The sequence below is a fragment of the Coregonus lavaretus genome, assembly GCF_964263955.1.
Source record: "Coregonus lavaretus genome assembly, contig: HAP1_SCAFFOLD_171, whole genome shotgun sequence".
Classification (NCBI taxonomy): Eukaryota; Metazoa; Chordata; class Actinopteri; order Salmoniformes; family Salmonidae; genus Coregonus; species Coregonus lavaretus.
This window is the reverse complement of record NW_028160460.1, coordinates 217,733-241,127: the sequence shown is the minus strand read 5'-3', so window position 1 is coordinate 241,127 and position 23,395 is coordinate 217,733. Positions and strand designations below refer to the sequence as shown.

The following is a 23,395-nucleotide window of genomic DNA, read 5'->3' as shown; positions in this document are numbered from 1 at the left end:
ACATTAGAATCTTTTTTAAAAGTAGGTTCCCGCTTTATTTGAAGTGCATCTTATAAAGGCTTCATAAAGGCTTCATAAGCACTACATAGATGCTTCACAAATAATCTATAACCGTACATCATGCTCTATAAAGATTCATAATGTGGCATAGCTGTGTGACAAAACCATCAATGTATTTGTTCACATTTATTTATCTTTTATAGAGCATGAAACATTATTATACTGTAGATGATGTATGACCCATTTATGTAGGGCTTATTGTACAGTATTAATCTACTCTACTGCTACTACTTGACATTAAGTAAAGATGGAAGAGTCACACTGCCTCCTCCCCTCTTCCTCATCTTCAGTCATGGTCATTTAAAAGTTGATGTGCTGCAAAAGCTGCAATTGGAAGTCATGGTCCTCCTGCCAAAATTACTGCCGATCCGTATTAAAGGTTCATCCTCTTTCTGGAAACTGTAACTGTGTTTGTACACTACAGTGAACTCTTCTGGATATATATATATTTCAGTACACACTTTTAGATAATTTTTTAATTTACAGACCCGCACACAGATTGTCAAACAATACATTGTAAATGTGCATATTTGGAAAAATGTGCACCTCAAAATGAAATTCATAACCAGATTATCTCTCCAAACAGCACTAAATTGAAGATGGTATGTTCCCCCGTGAGCTCTGATAAAAAGGCAAAAATAGAATCAGATAAAACATTTTTTGGGTGCTTTACTTGTTTCAGAAACATGCCAGCCAAAGGTCTTCTGCAAACTGTCCAGGTTTTCAGACGCAAAAAAGAGCCTCCGCTGTCGCTCACTGCAAGAGGGGGATTGGCTCATCAAGGTGAACAGCAGACCCCTTGAGATGATTGAGCCAGCCGATCTCCAGAACAAGCTGCTGGAGCCAGTGCTGCTGCTGGGCATTTAGCGTTTTGCTTGAGTTAACATCAGAGTCAGAGTGAAGGGTGGTGGACACGTGGCACAGATCTACGCTATCCTTCAGACCATCTCCAAAGCCCTGATCACATACTACCAGGAATATGTGGATGAGGCCTCCATGAAGGAGATCAAGAATATGCTGATCCAGTGCGATAGGACCCTGCTGGTGTCCAAGAAGTTTGGTGGACCTGGAGCCCGTGCCCACTACCAGAAATCTGCACATTACAGACCCATAAATGTAATACATTACGACAGTAAAGTAATAACAAAACCAGACATTTTAATCAAAAAGGGTTTATTAAATATTAGCCACTGTCAGTATCGACCGTCAGTAGGCCTAATAACAACACATATTCAACTGCCAATTTATTGTTAGTTCCCTTCAGTTGGTATAAATTGAACGACAATGTACATTACCGTTTGATTTAGTTTCATTGTTTCGTTTCCCTTCATTTCCTTCCTCTGTAAACGTCGTCATGGCAGTAACAGTTGTTAATATAAGAAGTAGCAGGTTTATGGTTCGGCCCACGGTTCACGGCGACTGGACCGTTGTCATACAGTTCCATGATTAGGGGGGATTCATTGGACCATTGTTCAACCCCTATTTTACACTTCTTTCGACCTTCCAATATTTCATGGATTGAACTTGAATATGACAACTTTCAGGACTGCTGTATTTTTGATTAATCAATATATTTTGTGCTTAAAGGCTCTCCAAACCTGTTTTTTTTTAATCATACATACTTTCCTAACCCTAAAATGTGCCTAAATAATCTCCAAGATAAGAGTATTTTTTTCTACCAGTTGGTGCTGAAACAGAAACAAATATGCATATATTTAGATGGATTTCTTTCATTGATCCCTAATATTCTGAACCCATTCTCTTGGTGTCTTCTATTGAGTCTGTCTACAAAATTCTAATTAAAGCAGTGCCGATTTTAGCATGTAAATCTTGGTGGGGCAAACTCAAAAAGTATTTGGGGGATGCATGCCAGCAAAGCCACTACACTACATAGCACAACACTAAACAATACATTAATTGCACTATAACGGTGTCAAACGGTGTCCATAAACTGTTAGGGCCTACATAAAGCTGTCCCAACAGCAGAGCTGTCTTTTCAGCACCATGTAGTGAATCCTTACCACTGCTACACCTGGCTATCAGCGGAGCCTTGTCTGGCAGCGAAACAGTTAATTCACTGCCTTTTTAAAATACATAGCTGATTTGGTTGACTTGCTGAAACAAATGTGGTTTCTAGTGACAGTTGAGATGTACACACTATGGCACAAGGGAACGATGAGCGGATATGAGGCAATCCGTAATTTCGTTACATTAACGACATTAATGAGCGAGCTAACACGGACGTAGTCACCATAATGATTTGTTCAGCACTTTTGAAATGTACAGAGACAGAATTCCGAACATGGACCGTTCTTACAGTATTCTCCCTGTACACAAAGTCAGAACCATGGGATAAATAAAGGGGGCATATAAACAGACAATGAAAGCTCTTAAAATATTTGATGATGACATTTCTCTAAAACAGGCTATAGGCTACATCTGCACCACCAAGTCAGAACAGTAAGCTAAGTTATGAGGGGTAAATAGACCAAATTATTAGGGTGAGGCACATGGGCTACTAACAGCTTACTACACAACATACACTTAGTATTACTTTCTTAGCTACAGTATACATATCTCGCTGGCATATTACATTTATGCAGCAACATACAATACATTTTTGGACTCACCTTGTTGTGCTGTGCTCACTTGAACAGGAAGGTGGCGCGGCGGTCCTTCTTGTGTGAAATTTTGTCGTCAAACTTTGTCATCAAAGTCTGACATTCTCTGGATTTATGGTGCTTTCAAGACAACTGAGAACTCGGAAAAAAACCCCAGGTTGAATCATGACGTCAGTGATCTTCAGGTCGGAGCTCTAGAGCCTCGAGTTCGCATCTTGGAATTCCAAGTTGGATGACCGTATTGGAGCTAGTTTTTTTCAGTGTTGAACTCTCTGAAGTCTGAGATTTCCCAGTTCCGAGTTTCCAGTTGTTTTGAACGTGGCAGAAGTCATGCTGGATTGACAGCATGGCCAATGTATTCAACCTTTTCTGAATGTTTATCCTTTTAAGCTTGGAAAAGAGACCCTTAAACCCAGACTTGGACCAGACATCCTCTCCACCGAACATCAGGCTAGTGATTGCTTTGCAACGCTTGTTGTTAGCCACTGATTGCTTCCAAACCACTCATTGTTGAATTTGCGATTTCCAACTTGAGTGTAATGTTTATGTCCAATGGCCGATGAGCACCGATGTTTTATCTATAATTTCTCTTCATATGAAAAGGATTGAAAAGGATTTGCCAGTAGATTGTTGACTTGATTCATGATGACGACTGCTTGTCTAGCTTGCTAGCTAAGATTTCGAAAGTATGATGTTGACATGATCATTCCAATCAAAGCTATGGTAGATATAACGTGATTTGACTTCATTTTATCTGTGGCCAATGACCTTGAGCCATCTTGGATGGGCACTTCTAATGTAAATCTATGGCAGCACCCAAGGGGGTTGAACTTTTTAGCTCTCCCCGTAGAGTTTGCGGTGAAGTAGTATCCCCATGAGTGACAGAACACTGAGCCAATCACGGCGCAACTAGAGAACATTACCAACCCCTACGCTCCGTATTTTCCACTGGCTGCCCCACCACCACAGATAGCACTGAGCTAGACTGAAACACCTGCATTTAGGAGCTGCCTTACTCAAGAAAGCAAAAAAGAGACCATGTTTTTATGTGTCTTTATTAACTAATTATTTATTTTTTTTACATTGTTTGCACACGTATAAAAATAACATGCTAAACAGGTGGGGCTCTGTGTCACGATCGTCTGAAGAAGCGGACCAATACGCAGCGCGTGGAGTGAACATAATGACTTTATTAAATAAAGCAACCACGAAAAAACAACAAATGACGATAGTGAAGTCCTCTGTAACACTAACAGAAACATGGAACAAAAACCCACAAACCAAGGAGAAACCACACCGTTTAAATATGGCTCCCAATCAGAGATAACGAGCCGACAGCTGACACTCGTTACCTCCGATTGGGAGTCATATGACTAATCAAGAACAAACACCCAACATAGAAATGAACAACTAGAATCCCCAACATAGAAATACACCCAAACAATGAAAATGAACAACCCTGGCTCAATAATCAAAGTCCATGGAGCCAGAGTGTCACAGTACCCCCCCCCTAAAAGTGCGCACTCCGGGCGCACCAGCATACAGTCTAGGGGAGGGTCTGGGTGGGCGTCTGTCCATGGTGGCGGCTCTGGCCCAGGTCGTGGTCCCCACCCCACCTTAGTCACTATCCGCTTCCGTAGGCCCCTCCACCTGACCACCCCCCAATTAAACCCCACTGGATTAAGGGGCGGCACCGGACTAAGGGGCAGCACCGGACTAAGGGGCAGCACCGGACTAAGGGACAGTACCTGATTAAGGGGCAGCACCGGACTGAATGGCGGATCCTGGCTGGCTGGCTCTGGCGGATCCTGGCTCGACGGCTCTGGCGGATCCTGGCTGGACGGCTCTGGCGGATCCTGGCTGGACGGCTCATGGCTGGCTGACGGATCTGGCTGCTCATGGCTGGCTGACGGATCTGGCTGCTCATGGCAGGCGGAAGGCTCTGGCTGATCCCGTCTGGCGGAAGGCTCTGGCTGATCCCGTCTGGCGGAAGGCTCTGGCTGATCCGGTCTGACGGAAGGCTCTGGCTGCTCCTGTCTGGCGGAAGGCTCTGGCTGATCCTGTCTGGCGGACGGCTCTGGCTGATCCTGTCTGGCGGACGGCTCTGGCTGATCCTGTCTGGCGGAAGGCTCTGGCTGATCCTGTCTGGCGGAGAGCTCTAGCGGCTCCGGTCTGGCGGACGGCTCTGAAGGCTCATGGCAGACGGGCGGCTTTGCAGGCTCAGTACAGACGGGCAGTTCAGACGGCGTTGGGCAGACGGACAGTTCAGACGGCGTTGGGCAGACGGGCAGTTCAGGCGCCGTTGGGCAGACGGGCAGTTCAGGCCCCGTTGGGCAGGCGGCAGACTCTGGCCGTCTGAGGCGCACCGTAGGCCTGGTGCGTGGTGCCGGAACTGGAGGTACCGGGCTGAGGACACGCATCTCAGGGCTAGTGCGGGGAGAAGCAACAGGGCATGCTTGGCCCTGGGGACGCACCGTAGGCCTGATGCGTGGTGCCGGAACTGGAGGTACCGGGCTGAGGACACGCATCTCAGGGCTAGTGTGGGGAGAAGCAACAGGGCATGCTTGGCCCTGGGGACGCACCGTAGGCCTAGTGCGGAGAGCAGGAACAGGCCGGGCTGGGCTGGCGACGCGCACCGTATCTCTGGTGCGAGAGGCCGGAACAGGCCGGGCCGGGCTGGCGAAGCGCACCGTATCCCTGGTGCGTGGAGTAGGAACAGGCCGGGCTGGGCTGGCGACGCGCACCGTATCCCTGGTGCGAGTGGCCGGAACAGGCCGGGCCGGGCTGGCGAAGCGCACCGTATCCCTGGTGCGTGGAGTAGGAACAGGCCGGGCTGAGCTGGCGACGCGCACCGTATCCCTGGTGCGAGTGGCCGGAACAGGCCGGGCCGGGCTGGCGAAGCGCACCGTATCCCTGGTGCGAGTGGCCGGAACAGGCCGGGCCGGGCTGGCGACGCGCACCGTAGGCTTCGTATGAGGCTCAGGAACAGGCCGGGCTGGGCTGGCGACGCGCACCGTACACTTAGTGCGAGGGGCCGGAACAGGCCGTACCGTACTGGGGACACACACTACTGGCTGTACCTCGGGATTAGGAACGGGCCGGACCGGACTGGATACACACCTCAGTCTCTCACGCCGTGCCTCTACATCTCCTTTCCCTACTTTGGCCAGTGACCCCCTTAACCTGGTAGCCTCCTGAATCCGTCCCTTCTCTGCCTCCGTCAGCCCCCTTAACCTGGTAGCCTTCTGAATCTGCCTTGTGGCAGCCTCCTGCTGCTCAGTCGCCCAAGCCATGTGCCCCCCCCAAAAAACTTTTTGGGGTTGCCTCTCGTCCTTCCGACGATGGCCCTGCCGATGCCGTTGCTCCTCTCGCCGTCGCCTCTCCACCGTCTCGTTCCATGGTCGGCGATCCATACCATCCAGGATCTCCTCCCAAGTCCAGGACCCTTTACCGTCCAACAGTTCCATCCATGTCCAGACCCTTTGCTCCTGGACGCGCTGCTTGGTCCTTTTATGGTGGGTTTTTCTGTCACGATCGTCTGAAGAAGCGGACCAATACGCAGCGCGTGGAGTGAACATAATGACTTTATTAAATAAAGCAACCACGAAAAAACAACAAATGACGATAGTGAAGTCCTCTGTAACACTAACAGAAACATGGAACAAAAACCCACCAACCAAGGAGAAACCACACAGTTTAAATATGGCTCCCAATCAGAGATAACGAGCCGACAGCTGACACTCGTTACCTCCGATTGGGAGTCATATGACTAATCCTAGAAATAAACGTGACAGAAATGCAACCATAGAAAATCACCCAAAACCCAACATAGAAATACACCCAAACAATGAAAATGAACAACCCTGGCTCAAATAATCAAAGTCCATGGAGCCAGAGTATCACACTCTGTCCCACCTAACCTGAATGACGGGTCGCCACTGAATTAAAGGTACAATGTATTTAACCCATAAGAGTAAATTCGGAGGTTGGGTAATGTGCCATGTCGATACTTTTTTTGGCAGGAGAGGTATATTTAATGAAACTCTGGCTGTAAATGTAGGTAGTACATCGTAAAGCAGGGCATCCCCGATTCCCCACTGATCTAAACTTTTTGGAAAATGGCAAGTTTACTTTCTCATAATGCGGTGCGTTGTTGATCGGGGGCATTTTCATTAGGAGGAATACTGTGGATGGCTAAAATAAAGATGGTGATCATAATTCCTCAATTTAAATATTATGGGGAAACCTACACATTTGTCAGCCGAGCACAAGTTATCTTATTATTGTCTAGACCTAGAATAAAAACCTCCAGGTTTCCGTCACTAAAGTCAATTGAACGAAAGAAGTGATTACAGGGGGCAGTTTGGAAAAACTATTCTTGTGCGGATCGTTTCCTGGAAAACGCACATGCTGGGGTAATAATTACATATCCAACATTCCACAGTAACACTAGTCCAGTCCGAATAGGGCTAAAGACTAGTATTACAATGGAATGGGTCGTGGAAATTCTACCCAATAAGGGGAGACTTTGTTATTTCTACAAACAATTATACTTTATTTATAAATTAATTATTGCAATAATGGAGCTGGTCGGACATGCAGTTCTTAGGTGTACGCCAGAGAGCTCGAATGACACAAGGAGTACATAACCCTTATATAGGCAACCCCCTGTAATTCTTTATTTTCCTCATTAAAAATGTACCGTTATGACGGAAGCCTGGAGGATCTTCTAGGCGTGAAGATATTTCAAATGTCTAGGGATAGCATAATATTGGCTTAATGGCCTTCAGTTCAGAGAAAGTCCAAATAATCATGCATATCAATAAGAACCATGAAGTGTAACCTATGCAGACATTTAATTAACTGACACATTTGGCAATTTATCAATTCATTGGTACAATATTGTCCACTTCATCTTTTAAAAGAGAAGTATTGCACTAGAAAGGTTGATATGTGACAAAACAGAACATTCATCTGTATGCTACCTGCATAGCACTTTGTTTTAAGCATAAATCTGTTCCCATGTTCCCATGTTCTTACCTAAACTGGTAGCAGCACCTGTAATATCTCTGTTATATCCCTCAAAACACAGGGATGACGATTCACACGGGATAAGTATTATCAGAGGACCTGGGAGTTTGCAGAAAAATAGTAGGTTTTTAGGGCTGGGATAATAACCTTCCTTCCAAGTAATAAGTATTGACATGGCAGATTCGTACGAGAATAAAATTAGGATGTGGTGATTTCTGCTTGTGCTCATAATTACATTACCTGAGCTCCCCCAGAAAAACTGATCCTGTCCGAATAGGACTTAAGCCCGGGTGGGGGGGCATACATTTAGCTATTTGATTTTAAGACCCCTTGAAGTATAAAAAAAATATATAAAAACATTATTTGATACAGTTATTTTGGGCCCGTACAAACACATTGACCAACAGATTCACTACATGGAACAACAGATAGTCCCCAAAATAAATCAAAAGGAAGTTTGTTCTGAAGTGTCGGTCCTATATCTGAGAGATATAAGAAAGATCAGGATCTTTGTTCTTTTCTTTACATTTATTTAACCCCTTATTTTTTACACAAAGTCTCCATATATACATTACTTCCATTCATTTTTTCCAACTGGTACTGGGGGACGTTCAGACGAGTCTTGTGAGGCCTGTGGGTGTCCTAGAGCAAACTGACATGTACTTGTTCGTGAGAGTCTCACCTTTTCACAGAGGGGTCATATTAGTGTGTAGCCCAAACTGTTTGGACGCTATAGACAGAAGTTGGCAGATCGGCTGTACCGACTTCAGATGAGTCCCAAGACGCTTATGGGGGTCGTAGAGCAAAACGGAGAACACCATCATGTTTGTGAGAGTCTCATCTTTTCATAGAAGCCAAACCGTTCGGACGCTACGGACAATGTTGTGAGAAGACCGATTTTTGGGATGTCTCATGGTCTGTCAAACACCGCTCTAGCTCTGTAACCTTTAACAACAGATGCGGAAGTGTGACATAAACGGATGCAGTGGATTGAGACACATCTAATGCAGAAAAAAAAGATACACTACATGACCAAAAGTATGTGGACACCTGCTCGTCGATCAACTCATTCCAAAATGATGGGCATTAATATGGAGTTGGTCCACCTTTGCTGCTATAACAGCCTCCACTCTTCTGGGAAGAATTTCACATAGATGTTGGAACATTGCTGCAGGGACTTGCTTCCATTCAGCCACAAGAGCATTAGTGTGGTCGGGCACTGATTAGGCCTGGCTCGCAGTCGGCGCTCCAATTAATCCCAAAGGTGTTAGATGGGGTTGAGGTCAGGGCTCTGTGCAGGCCAGTCAAGTTCTTCCACACCGATCTCGACAAACCATTTCTGTATGGACCTCACTTTGTGCACAGGGGCATTGTCATGCTGAAACAGGAGAGGGCCTTCCCCAAACTGTTGCCACAAAGTTGGAAGCACAGAATCGTCTAGAATGTCATTGTATGCTGTAGTGTTAAGATTTCCCTTCACTGGAACTAAGGGGCCTAGCCCGAACCATGAAAAACAGTCCCAGACCAAGATTCCTCCTACACCTAACTTTACAGTTGGCACAATGCATTGGGGCAGGTAGCGTTGTCCTGGCATCCGACAAACCCAGTTTTGTCCGTCGGACGGCCAGATGGAGAAGTGTGATTCATCAATCCAGAGAACGCGTTTCCTTTGCTCTGGAGTCCAATGGTGGCAAGCTTTCCAGCCGACGCTTGGCATTGCGTATGGTGATCTTAGGCTTGTGTGCGGCTGCTCTGCCATGGAAACCCATTTCATGAAGCTCCCGACAAACAATTATTCTGCTGACGTTTCTTCCAGAGGCAGTATGGAACTTGGTAGTAATTGTTGCAACTGAGGACAGACAATTTTTTCGTGTTACACGCTTCAGCACTTGGCAGTCCTGTTCTGTGAGCTTGTGTGGCCTACCAATTTGCTGCTGAGCTGTTGTTGCTCCTAAACGTTTCCACTTCAAAATAACATAACTTACAGTTGACTGTGGCAGCTCTAGCAGGGCAGAAATTTGACGAAAATGACTTGTTGGAAAGGTGGCATTCTATGACGGTGCCACGTTGAAAGTCACTGAGCTCTTCAGTAAGGCCATTCAACAGTCAATGTTTGTCTATGGAGATTGCATGGCTGTGTGCTCAATTTTATATACCTGTCATTAACGGGTGTGGCTGAAATAGCCGAATCCACTAAGTTTAAGGGGTGTCCACATAATTTTGTATATATAGTGTATCTTTAGCTTAAACTGACAGATTTTGATGCTAATTAGATTTCCGTGGGTGCGCAGACATCGACATTAGGGGGTAAAGGGATGGCTTCAGATAAATGTACTTTAAACCCAATTTAATTTAATTTTTTACATTTCACTTTATTAGATATTGTTGAAATCTGAGTAATTTATACACCAACATTGACTTAGCAAATCATGAAACATCATATGCAGCACAAGTATGAAACCAAAAAAAGTTTAATTATCGATGTAGCTTAAAGCGGCAATCAGCAATTGAAACAATAAAGTGTGTTTCGGTAAAAACCTGAGGGATGGGGCTGGAGAAATGTAACCACTTTCAAATACATAGACAGAGCTATGGATACAAGGACTGACCATCCATGATATCAAAATTATACTTTTGATGTTTTAAGGGCTATATAATGTTTGTTTACATTTAATTTGTTTACAAACATTGGACTAAAACAAGCTTATAATTTGGGTTCTTTGATGGGGTATGACAGTTGAACTAAGCTCATGAGACATTTGTAAGTTATATTCTTCAAGAATCAATTGGTACATATAATTAAAGTCTTAAAATGGATGTAACAACTGCAGATTTCCCATTTAACATGGGAATGTTTTATCATCAAATACAGGTCAACATCAAGGACAGTTTCAATGAATCAATATCTCTATTTTGTAAATAATCTAAAAGTATTACAAAGTAAAAATAAATGAATTATTATGTATTGAAAGACAGTAATGGTGGGCACCAATATCTATAATTTATTATATTATTATTATAATTCAATATGATATCAATATGAGCAAGGCCTTATCCTTGCTGTTAACCTTACTGTATGTAAAAGACCATACATCACTGTTCCTACAGGAACAATACCTTCTCATACTTAACTGCCTGCTGATGGCTTCAACGGGCTTCACATTGTAATAAAACTGCTTGGGTAGGTTAGAGAATATTAAACTGATATCGATATAGATGTTCCATATCAGTGCCCATCGCTACTTAACAGCATGTTAAAAGTACATAACAAAAGACAGTAAATAAATGGGATTAGCGAGCAGCACGTTAAACTACTTTACATTATAACCATGATCAGGTATGAAAGCCATGCTGTACAGATGTACTGTCTCACCCTTCCTTTATGTGAAGTAAAACTCTTACAATAATTAACTTAATAACTTTAATGAATGATTTAGTCATTTGGTGGTTAAATGCAGTATGCAGTGACATAACCAAATGAGGGTAAAGGTCAAACCATATCAGATAAAGAATAAATCAAACGTAAATCGATAATCATTTTGGTCCTTCAGGGCTTATTTACAGACACTAACCCTGTAGTTAATTGTTGTTTTCCCTCTTGGTTACAAGCTGTGTTATCCCTCCTCCTATAGCTGCTCCTGCTACTGCTACTATCACTTTCCCCACTTGTGTTGGGGCTTTAATAAGACCTACTCCTACTGCTGCAATGGATCCAACTGCTATAGCTCCTTGTTTACCCAACTCTATCAACTGACTGTTCCTGATCTCTGTCTGAGCCTTCTCATACATCTGATTGGTGTAGTGTTTTCCTCCATTGAACTTCACCATCTCCTCTATCTTCCTCATCAGCTCTCTGACCTGAGTACGGTCTCCAAGCTCTTTGTTGTTAAAGGCATGATATCTGCCTCCACAGACTCTGACCAGTGTCTGAAGCGTCGGACTGTCGTTCAGAAACTCCTCTACTGGTCCCTCCAGCTGATCTACACCAGTGAATAATACTATAGTGTAGTTTGAGGCCTTTTTTCCAAAGTTGTCCTGGATGTACTTCACTACTTTCCTTTCCTCCTCTGTGTATTTATCCAGGTTGATCACCAGCAGGAACACATGGGGTCCTGGGACTGACATCTTGATGCATCTCTCTATTTCTACTTTATCTGTTCCCAAAAACTGTTTCCATATTTTCTCAATCAAAACTGTTTCTGTCAATAATATGTCATAGACCCCAGGAGTGTCGATGACGTCAATCTTCTTCCCATATGCCACTACACTTTGTTTCTCACACAGTTCAGTCACTGGCTTTGGACTTGACTTAGAATGGAACCCCTTTTTCCCCAGGATGGTGTTTCCTGTTGAACTCTTCCCTGCTCCAGTCTTCCCCACCATAACTATCCTCAGATCAGCTGGATGCACTAAACCTGTGAAAAAACAAAATGTTTCAGTTACTAAATTCATTAAATTAGATTCAAAGTCACATCATTATCAGTTGCTAATAATGTCAAATCAAATAAAATATTATTGGTCACATTTAGCAGATGTTATTGCTGGTGCAGTGAAATGCTTGTGTTCCTAGCTCCAACAGTGCAGTAGTATCTAACAATTCACAACCATACACACAAATCTAAAAGTAAAATAATGGAATTAAGAAATATATAAAATATGACGTATACGCAGTGAGTCAGGAAGCAGGTGCAGAAAGAGAGTTTAATAATCATCAAGGCAGTTGAACAAAACAGAAGTAGTGTACTGAACATGAAAATAAACTAATAATGCTTGATGACTGAGGCTACTTGGTGATTGAGTTGAAGGCATGCATGGCCACGCAGTCATGGGTGAACAGGGAGTACAGGAGGGGGCTGAGCACACACCCTTGTGGGGCCCCAGTGTTGAGGATCAGCGTAGTGGAGATGTTGTTTCCTACCTTCACCCCCTGGGGGCGGTACGTCAGGAAGTCAAGGATCTAGTTGCACAGGGCGGGGTTCAGACCCAGGGCCCCGAGCTTAATGATGTTGAATGCTGAGCTATAGTAAATTAACAGCATTCTTACAAAGGTATTCCTCTTGTCCAGATGGGATAGGGCAGTGTGCAGTGTGATGGCGATTGCATCGTCTGTGGATCTATTGGAGCGGTATGCAAATTGAAGTGGGTCTAGGGTGTCAGGTAAGCTGGAGGTGATATGATCCTTAACTAGCCTCTCAAAGCACTTCATGAAGCCAGAAGCGAGTGCTGCGGGGCGATGTCACTTACTAAATTCATTAAATTAGATTCAGAGTGACATAAGCAAATTACAGTTGGCCCAGAAGAAAGAAACAGGTATGGTCCTTAAATGTACACAGAGAGCTAACATCGATGACATGCATGTCAATCTCTCTTGGCTCAAAGTAGAGGAGAGATTGATTGAATCACAACTGGTCTTTGTATTGACATGTTAAAGGTACTGAGCTGTCTGTTCAAACGACTAGCGCACAGCTCAGACACCCATACATACCACACAAGACATGCAACCAGAGGTCTCTTCACAGTCCCCAAGTCCAGGACAGTCTCCGTGAAACTCACAGTACAACACAGAACCATGACTACATGGAACTCTATTCCACATCAAGTAACTCAGTCAAGCAGTAAAATCAGATTTAAAAAACAGATAAAACCACACCTTACGGAACAACGCGGACACACGCATACTCAGACACATGCTAGCACACACGCTCTACACACATGTACATTTTAATATTGCTGTATGGTGGCATAGTCTTAGGGTGTTTACACACTTAGTGCCTTTCAGCCAATGTTTGTGAACTCATTGCAGTTCGATACATTTTTTGTACATTTTATACACTTCAAAGGAACTCAGACCCTCAATAGAGTGAACCGTGTGAACCCAAAGCTCCCCAGGTTCGCTTGTCATTATTCCCGCACCACACACTAGACTACTGCAACAATGTTTACCCTGCGGTAACCCCTCACACTAGACTACTGCAACACTGTTTCCCCTGCGGTAACCCCTCACACTAGACTACTGCAACACTGTTTCCCCTGCGGTAACCCCTCACACTAGACTACTGCAACACTGTTTCCCCTGCGGTAACCCCTCACACTAGACTACTGCAACACTGTTTCCCCTGCGGTAACCCCTCACACTAGACTACTGCAACACTGTTTCCCCTGCGGTAACCCCTCACACTAGACTACTGCAACACTGTTTCCCCTGCGGTAACCCCTCACACTAGACTACTGCAACACTGTTTCCCCTGCGGTAACCCCTCACACTAGACTACTGCAACACTGTTTCCCCTGCGGTAACCCCTCACATTGGTGCCACAAAAGAGAGAAGATGATGATGTGCAGGTTCGCAGACAGAAATGTGTGCTGTTTTTGGATATTGATTAGCGATTGTCAAGGACGCAAAAAAATTCCAAAATGTCTTGAGTTTTAAATTCAGATTATTTGTTTGCGATATGTGATCTATAGGCTGAGAGGGCTTCATAAACTGTTTATTGATTGTGGGGTTTGACTAGTGTGAGAAGACAATATATTTGGTGAGAATCACAATATAGGGTACAAAACCTATTTTAGCTCTTAAAGGGGCAGCATAGTTTATTCTGCAGTTATTCTATTGATATAATATAATAATAAGCCATTTAGCAGACGCTTTTATCCAAAGCGACTTACAGTCATGTGGGCATACATATTTTTTTTCTCTGGGATCGAACCAACTACCTTGGCGTTACAAGTGCCGTGCTCTACCAGCTGAGCTACAGAGGACCACATTTATTCTGTTACCGATCAAATGTACATGTTAATAATATCTTCTGACTACAATTATTATTTATCATATTTTAACTAAATTCAATCTATTAGCTTCCAAAATGTAAGTAGGTATATCTAGCTGTCCGATAACACATTCTGATTGAATGGCTTGTCCTGCACTTTTGTAAAAACCCAGAGTGCATGTTGGAAAAATATATTGGTACCTTACTAAACATAGCAATGTGAATGCAAAGAGGTTCACAAAATAGAGTCAGAATGGTTTGAATTACAAACTATTAAAAGCTATCTATGAAAAGCTCACACTCTAACGAACATGCACGTGCAACATGTTTTGACATCAGCAAACAACTTGCCCACATAACTCCATTCATGTGGTCTGTGGTTCAGAGGCCAGTAGGACATACTGCCAAATTCTCTAGAACTACGGAGGCGGCTTATTGTTGAGAAATTAACATTAAATTATCTGGCAACAGCTCTGGTGGACATTCCTGCAGTCAGCATGCCAATTGCACACTCCCTCAACTTAAGACATCTGTGGCATTGTATTGTGTGACAAAACTGCACATTTTAGAGTGGCCTTTTATGGCCCCCAGCACAAGGTGTACCTGTGTAATAATCACGCTGTTTAATCAGCTTCTTGATATGCTACACCTGTCAGGTAGGAGGATTGTCTTGGCAAAGGTGAAAAACTCACTAACAAGGATGTTAACAAAATTGTCCGACAATAATCTGTTTGTTACATAGTATACTCCGACATGTTTATTAATTATGACAGAATAATGAAATATGATCTGTAGAAGACATAAAAAAGGCTCAGATTGACATCCTGTATAGTTTTACTTATTTAATGGACATTTTCCAAATGTTTTTTTGTGAATCACATTACATAATATCTATTGTTCACCCCTTACACTCATTTCAGCCTCCTGGCAGAGGCAACCAGGTTTTTGGCTAACATGACCTGGTACTTGGTAGAGTTCATGATGCCGTTGACCTTAACACTTTACACTTGTGAGAATTGGATACTCTATTGTATTTTTTCCATATACAGACAAAACCTATGTGTTTTAATCAAATCAACTATATGCACTGAGCTTGTCTGATGTTTTAAGCACACTGTTTTATGACATTATTAAGGCACACAAATGACTCGAGGGAGTCCGACTGCAATTGATTTGATTGGCTGGGCTCAGACTTGCTGCACTGTGTTAAAGAAATGACAGCTAGCATCTCTGTCTTTCTCTTGTCCAAAAGTGTTTGTCATCCTGTCCGTGTTGCTGAAGCATTTCTGACTGAAAAGTTCTGTTCCCAAAATCAGTCATTTGTTTAGGAAAAACATTCCCTATTCCCTCTTTACGTGACACATGTATGCATCATATAATCAATGGGGCCTGAAAATAGCCTATCATAATCGCATCAATAAATTGGTTATAACAAACTCGGAACACCGCAACACATGTGACAGCAAAATGAATGCGGAGTACGAGAAAATAAATGGTGTGTGACAAAACATGAGACTGACCGAAAATCGGTCTTCTCACAATATTGTCCGTAGCGTCCGAACGGTTTGGCCTCTATGGAAAGATGAGACTCTCACAAACATGATGGTGTTCTCTGTTTTGCTCTACGACCCACATAAGCGTCTTGGGACTCATCTAATGTCGGTACAGCCGATCTGCCAACTTCTGTCTATAGCGTCCAAACAGTTTGGGCTACACACTAATATGACCCCTCTGTGAAAAGGTGAGACTCTCACGAACAAGTACATGTCAGTTTGCTCTAGAACACCCACAGGCCTCACAAGACTCATCTGAACGTCCCCCAGTACCAGTTGGAAAAATGAATGGAAGTAACGTATATATGGAGACTTAGTGTAAAAAATAAGGGGTTAAATACATGTATAGAAAATAACAAAGATCCTGATCTTTCTGATATCTCTCAGATATAGGACCGACACTTCAGAACAAACTTCCTTTTGATTTATTTTGGGGACTATCTGTTGTTCCACGTAGTGAATCTCTTGTTCAATGTGTTTGTACGGGCCCAAAATAATTGTTATGTCAATACTTATTACTTGGCAGGAAGGTTATTATCCCAGCCCTAAAAACCTACTGTTTCCCAGGTCCTCTGATAATACTTATCCCGTGTGAATTGTCATCCCTGTGTTTTGAGGGATATTACAGAGATATTACAGGTGCTGCTACCAGTTTAGGTAAGAACATGGGAACATGGGAACAGATTTATGCTTAAAACAAAGTGCTATGCAGGCAGCATACAGATGAATTATCTGTTTTGTCACATATGAACTTTTCTAGTGCCATACTTCTCTTTTAAAAGATGAAGTGGACAATATTGTGCCAATTAATTGATAAATTGCCAAATGTGTCAGTTAATTAAATGTCTGCATAGGTTACACTTCATGGTTCTTATTGATATGCATGATTATTTGGACTTTCTCCGAACTGAAGGCCATTAGGCCAATATTATGCTATCCCTAGACATTTGAAATATTTTCACGCCTAGAAGATCCTCCAGGCTTCCGTCATAACGGTCAATTTTGAATGAGGAAAAAAAAAAAATTACAGGGGCAGTTTGGTAAAACTAATCCCGTCTGAAATATCCACTGGAAAAACGAACATGCTGGGGTAATAACTACATAACTTACATTTGTGAAGGAAATTTCTGTTAAACCTTTATCATGCTTGTCACGCCCTGGCTTTGGGGACTCTTTAATGTTGAGCCACGGTGTGTAGGTTCTATATCTCTGTCTTTCTCTTGTCCAACAGTGTTTGTCATCCTGTCCGTGTTGCTGAAGCATTTCTGACTTAAAAGTTCTGTTACCAATATCAATACACACAAATCTAAAAGTAAAATAATGAAATTAAGAAATATATAAATATATGACGTATACGCAGTGAGCCAGGAAGCAGGTGCAGAAGGAGAGCTTAATAATCAAGGCAGATGAACAAAACAGAAGTAGCGTACTGAACGTGAAAACAAACCAATACTGCCTGATGACTGAGGCTACTGAGGGCTAAATAAAGTGAAGGTAATCAAGGTGGTGATGAAGTCCAGGTGTGTAATGATGGTTGTCAGGCTCAGTGGTTAGTAGACCGGTGACGTCGAGCACTGGAGAGGGGGAGCGGGAGTAGACGTGACAAGGACGAGCATGTCGGAGTCAGCCCGACAGGATGCTCTCATTTGTCCATCTGTAAAAGTTTGTAAGGGTCTTAAGAGCCAAATTTATTCAGCCTCCTGTTGTGCCTTCTTCAACACACTGTGTTCTGTGTGGATGGACCATTTCAGATTGTCAGTGGTGTGTACGCCGAGGACCTTGAAGCTTTTTACCTTCTCCACTGCGGTCCCGTCGATAGGGGACATGGTCCCTCTGCTGTCTCCTGAAGTCCACGATCAGCTCCTTCGTTTTGTTGATGTTGAGGTAGAGGTTATTTTTCTGGCACCACTCCGCCAGGGTCCTCACCTCCTCCCTGTAGGCTGTCTCGTCATTGTTGGTAATCAGGCCTACTACTGTTGTGTCATCTGCAAACTTGATGATTGAGTTGAAGGCGTGCTTGGCCACGTAGTCATGGGTGAACAGGGAGTACAGGAGGAGGCTGAGCATACACCCTTGTGGGGCCCCTGTGTTTAAGATCAGCGTAGTGGAAGTGTTGTTTCCTACCTTCACCACCTGAGGGCTGCCGATCAGGAAGTCCATGACCCAGTTGCACAGGGCGGGGTTCAGACCCAGGGCCCCGAGTTTAATAATGAGCTTGGAGGGTACTATGGTGTTGAATGCTGAGCTATAGTCAATGAACAGCATTCTTACATAGGTATTCCTCTTGTCCAGAAGGGTTACGGCAGTGTGCAGTGTGATGGCGATTGCATCGTCTGTGGATCTTTTGGGGCGGTATGCAAATTGAAGTGGGTCTAGGGTGTCAGGTAAGCTGGAGGTGATATGAACCTTAACTAGCCTCTCAAAGCACTTCATGATGCCAGAAGTGAGTGCCACAGGGTTATGACACTTACTAAATTCATTAAATTAGATTCATAGTGACATAAGCTAATTACAGTTGGCCCAGAAGAAAGAAACAGGTATGGTCCTTAAATGTACACAGAGAGCTAACATCAATGACATGCATGTCAATCTCTACTGGCCCATACATACATACCACACAAGACATGCAACCAGAGGTCTCTTCACAGTCCCCAAGTCCAGGACAGTCTCCGTGAAACTCACAGTACAACACAGAACCATGACTACATGGAACTCTATTCCACATCACGTAAGGCATCAAGTAAGGCAGCAGCTACTCTTCCTGGGGTCCAGCAAAATTAAGGCAGTTATACATTTCAAATAACATTACAATACATTCACAACAGATTTCACAGCACACTAAGTGTGTGCCCTCAGGCCCCTACTCCACTACCACATATCTACAACACAAAATCCATGTGTACGTGTGTGTATAGTGTGTATGTTATCATGTGTGTGTATGCATGTGTCTGTGCCTATGTTTGTGTTGCTTCACAGTCCCCGCTGTTCCATAAGGTGTATTTTTATCTGTTTTTTAAAATCTGATTCTACTGCTTGTTACCTGATGTGGAATAGAGATCCATGTAGTCATGGCTCTATGTAGTACTGTGCGCCTCCCATAGTCTGTTCTGGATTTGTGGATTGTGACGAGACCTCTGGTGGCATGTCTTGTGGCGTATGCATGGGTGTCTGAGCTGTGTGCTAGTCGTTTAAACAGACAGCTCGGTGCTTTCAACATGTCAATACCTCTCACAAATACAAGTAGTGATGAAGTCAATCTCTCCTCCAATTTGAGCCAGGAGAGATTGACATGCATATTATTAATGTTTGCTCTCTGTGTACATCCAAGGGCCAGCCGTGCTGCCCTGTTTTGAGCCAATTGCAATTTTCCTAAGTCCCTCTTTGTGGCACCTGACCACACGACTGAACAGTAGTCCAGGTGCGATAAAACTAGAGCCTGTAGGACTGGCCTTGTTGATAGTGCTTTATTATGGACAGACTTCTCCCCATCTTAGCTACTGTTGTATCAATATATTTTGACCATGACAGTTTGCAATCCAGGGTTACTCCAAGCAGTTTAGTCACCTCAACTTGCTCAATCTCCACATGATTTATTTCAAGATTTAGTTGAGGTTTACGGTTTAGTGAATGATTTGTCCCAAATACAATGCTTTTAGTTGTAGAAATATTTAGGACTAACCACTCTGAAACTAACTGCTACTCTTTGTTAAGTGTTGCAGTCATTTCAGTCGCTGTAGTAGCTGACATGTATAGTGTTGAGTCATCCGCATACATAGACACTTTGGCTTTACTCAAAGCCAGTGGCATGTCATTAGTAAAGATTGAAAAAAGTAATGAGCCTAGACAGCTGCCCTGGGGAATTCCTGATTCTACCTGGATTATGTCGGAGAGGCTTCCATTAAAGAACACCCTCTGTGTTCTGTTAGACAGGTAACTCTGTATCCACAATATAGCAGGTGGAGTAAAGCCATAACACATACGTTTTTCCAGCAGCAGACTATGATCGATAATGTCAAAAGCCGAACTGAAGTCTATCAAAACAGCTCCCACAATCTTTTCATCATCAATTTCTCTCTGCCAATCATCAGTCATTTGTGTAAGTGCCGTGCTTGTTGAATGTCCTTCTCTATAAGCATGCTGAAAGATTGTTGTCAATTTGTTTACTGTAAAATAGCATTGTATCTGGTCGAACACCATTTTTTACCAATAGTTTACTAAGGGTTGGTAACAGGCTAATTGGTCGGCTATTTGAGCCAGTAAAGAAGGCTTTACTATTCTTAGGTAGCGGAATGACTTTTACTTCCCTCCAAGCCTGGGGGTATACACCTACTAGTAGGCTTAAATGTGACTGGACCCCGGGAACAGGGTAGATATTCCATTTTACTCATAGCCTTTTTGACTATTTGTTGTGTGCCATTCTGTGTTGAATGTGATAGGTGATCCATTATGTTTGTCTTCCCGTTTGCAGGTTAACAAGGTGACTGAGCACACCTCTGCCCCTCCCTTTAAAAGAATATGGTGTGCTCTGGTGGCAAGACAGATCAGAGAGAGGTAGCTGCTGGACTCCAAGCTGCCACGGCGGTCACCTTAAAGGTTGAGTTTTATTGAATTATTGGATGATCATTTAGAAAAGTAAGATGAAAGACATTTGCTGTTTCTTTGGTGTGGCAGCTTGGAGGCCAACAAGGTAACACGTGACCTGTTTTTGAATATATGTATTTTAATTCATATTCTTAAAGGGGAAGGCTGACATATGTTTCCAAGAACTGTAGCCATTTTGGTGGTCTAAGGTTATTGCAATGAACAAGCTGAACTTCACACGTACTGCTGAGTTAATGCTGGTTTCCTTAAAATGATACTTCTGGGAGATTACACTAAAATAATAGGGGTTGCAATTAAAAGAACACTGGAATAAATTAGCAGACCAGCTGATCTGACATTGTTATGGTGTAAGGCTGGATTGATACCAGTAGCGGTGCGTGAGTAAAATCACTGGGAAAGCCAAACCAGGAAAAAATCGATCTTACAACCTGTGTTGTGATAATTGCATTGTTTTCTCTATAACCTGTAAGTACAGTATAGACTGAGAGGGCTTCATAAACTGTTTGATGATTGTGGGGTTTGACTAGTGTGAGAAGGCATATTTGGTGAGAATCACAATATAGGGTACAAAACCTATTTTAGCTCTTAAAGGGGCAGCATAATTTATTCTGCAGTTATTCTATTGATATTTATTCTGTTACCGATCAAATGTAATTCTTGCAAAAATAATTCAAAGGCAAGGGCAGAGTGAATACAAATCGGATCTTTTAAAGAGGACTATATGAGAAAACACCCTTACTCGAACAGAACAGAAATTATATTTTTCCTTTCAGCTCTGCCTATTCAGCCTGACATCACTAGGACCAATCCCCGCCCCCCTGTCATAGTCAGCTGGACAACAGTAGATCCCTTGGGGACCCCAAGGGGTGCACATTTTATACAGAACAAAAATATAAACACAACATGCAATTTCAAAGATTTTACTGAGTTACAGTTCATATAATGAAATCCAGTCAATTGGAATAAATTCATTAGGCCCTAATCTATGGATTTCACATGAATGGGAATACAGATATGCATCTGTTGGTCTCAGATACCTTTAAAAAAGTAGGGGTGTGGATCAGAACCAGTCAGTATCTGGTGTGACCACTATTTGCCTCATGCAGCGCCACACATCTCCTTCGCATGGAGTTGATCAGGCTGTTGATTTTGGCCTGTGGAATGTTGTCCAACTCCTCTTCAATGGTTGTGCGAAGTTGATGGATATTGGCGGGAACTGGAACACGCTGTCGTACACATCGATCCAGAGCATCCCAAACATGCTCAATGGGTGACAGGTCTGGTGAGTATGCAGGCCATGGACGAACTGGGACATTTTCAGCTTCCAGGAATTGTGTACAGATCATGGGGCTTTGCATTATCATGCTGAAACATGAGATGAGCTGATGGCGGCGGATGAATGGCACAGGGATAGGCCTCAGGATCTTGTCAAGGTATCTCTGCATTCAAATTGCCATCAATAAAATGCAATTGTGTTCGGTGTCCATAGCTTGTGCCTGCCCATACCATAATCCCATGGGGCACTCTGTTTACAACGTTGACCTCAGCAAACCACTTTCCCACACAACTCCAGTCTGTGGTTCAGAGGCAGGTTGGACATACTGCCAAATTCTCTAGAACAACGGAGGTGGCTTATTGTAGAGAAATTAACATTAAATTATCTGGCAACAGCTCTGGTGGACATTCCTGCAGTCAGCATGCAAATTGCACACTCCCTCAACGTAAGACATCTGTGGCGTTGTATTGTGTGACAAAACTGCACATTTTAGAGTGGCCTTTTATGTTCCCCAGCACAAGGTGCACCTGTGTAATGATCATGCTGTTTAATCAGCTTCTTGATATGCCACACCTGGCAGGTGGATGGATTGTCTTGGCAAAGGTGAAATGCTCACTAACAAGGATGTTAACAAATTTGTGCACATAATTTGAGAGAAATACATTTTTTATGCGTCTGGAAAATGTATGGGATCTTATATTTCAGGTCATGAAACATGGGACCAACACTTTTATATTTTGGTTCAGTATACATCTTTTTCTAATTCCCGTTGACCATGTATCAAGTTGAGGTCTGCTTTGACTACCTTATCCGACAATAATCTGTTTGTTACATAGTACACTCCGACATATTTATTAATTATGACAGAATAATGAAATATGATCTGGATTTCTGTGCATTTGTTGGCTTTCCCTTTGAATTCTCAGAAAATCTTTCTCACTATAACGGAATCGAGACATACTCACCAACGCCTGATGCCTCATCGACCTCTGAAAGTAAATGAGCTGTAGAAGACATAAAAAAGGCTCAGATTGACATCCTGTATAGTTTTACTTATTTAATGGACATTTTCAAAATGTTTTTTTGTGAATCACATTACATAATATCTATTGTTCACCCCTTACACTCATTTCAGCCTCCTGGCAGAGGCAACCAGGTTTTTGGCTAACATGACCTGGTACTTGGTAGAGTTCATGATGCCGTTGACCTTAACACTTTACACTTGTGAGAATTGGATACTCTATTGTATTGTTTCCATATACAGACACAACCTATGTGTTTTAATCAAATCAACTATATGCACTGAGCTTGTCTGATGTTTTAAGCACACTGTTTTATGACATTATTAAGGCACACAAATGACTCGAGGGAGTCCGACTGCAATTGATTTGATTGGCTGGGCTCAGACTTGCTGCACTGTGTTAAATAAATGACAGCTAGCATCTCTGTCTTTCTCTCGTCCAACAGTGTTTGTCATCCTGTCCG

The 23,395-nt window shown here is 43.1% G+C and overlaps 1 protein-coding gene and 1 pseudogene across 2 annotated transcripts in view; one reads left to right on the top strand and one right to left on the bottom strand.

Moving 5' to 3' along the window:
* Positions 1-746: 746 nt before the first annotated feature.
* LOC311121804 (small ribosomal subunit protein uS9-like) lies at positions 747-7,779 on the top strand (annotated as a pseudogene). Its single transcript has 2 exons — positions 747-1,176; positions 7,774-7,779. The product of its transcript is annotated as a small ribosomal subunit protein uS9-like (transcript).
* Positions 7,780-11,291: 3,512 nt separating this feature from the next.
* LOC311121803 (GTPase IMAP family member 8-like) overlaps positions 11,292-23,395 on the bottom strand; it is a gene marked incomplete at both ends in the record, with an annotated part of 75,937 nt that continues 63,833 nt past the window's right edge. The window contains one exon of the mRNA XM_084196248.1: positions 11,292-12,127. Within this exon, the coding sequence (XP_084052374.1) occupies positions 11,292-12,127 (836 nt within the window). The remainder of the gene's footprint in view (positions 12,128-23,395) is intronic.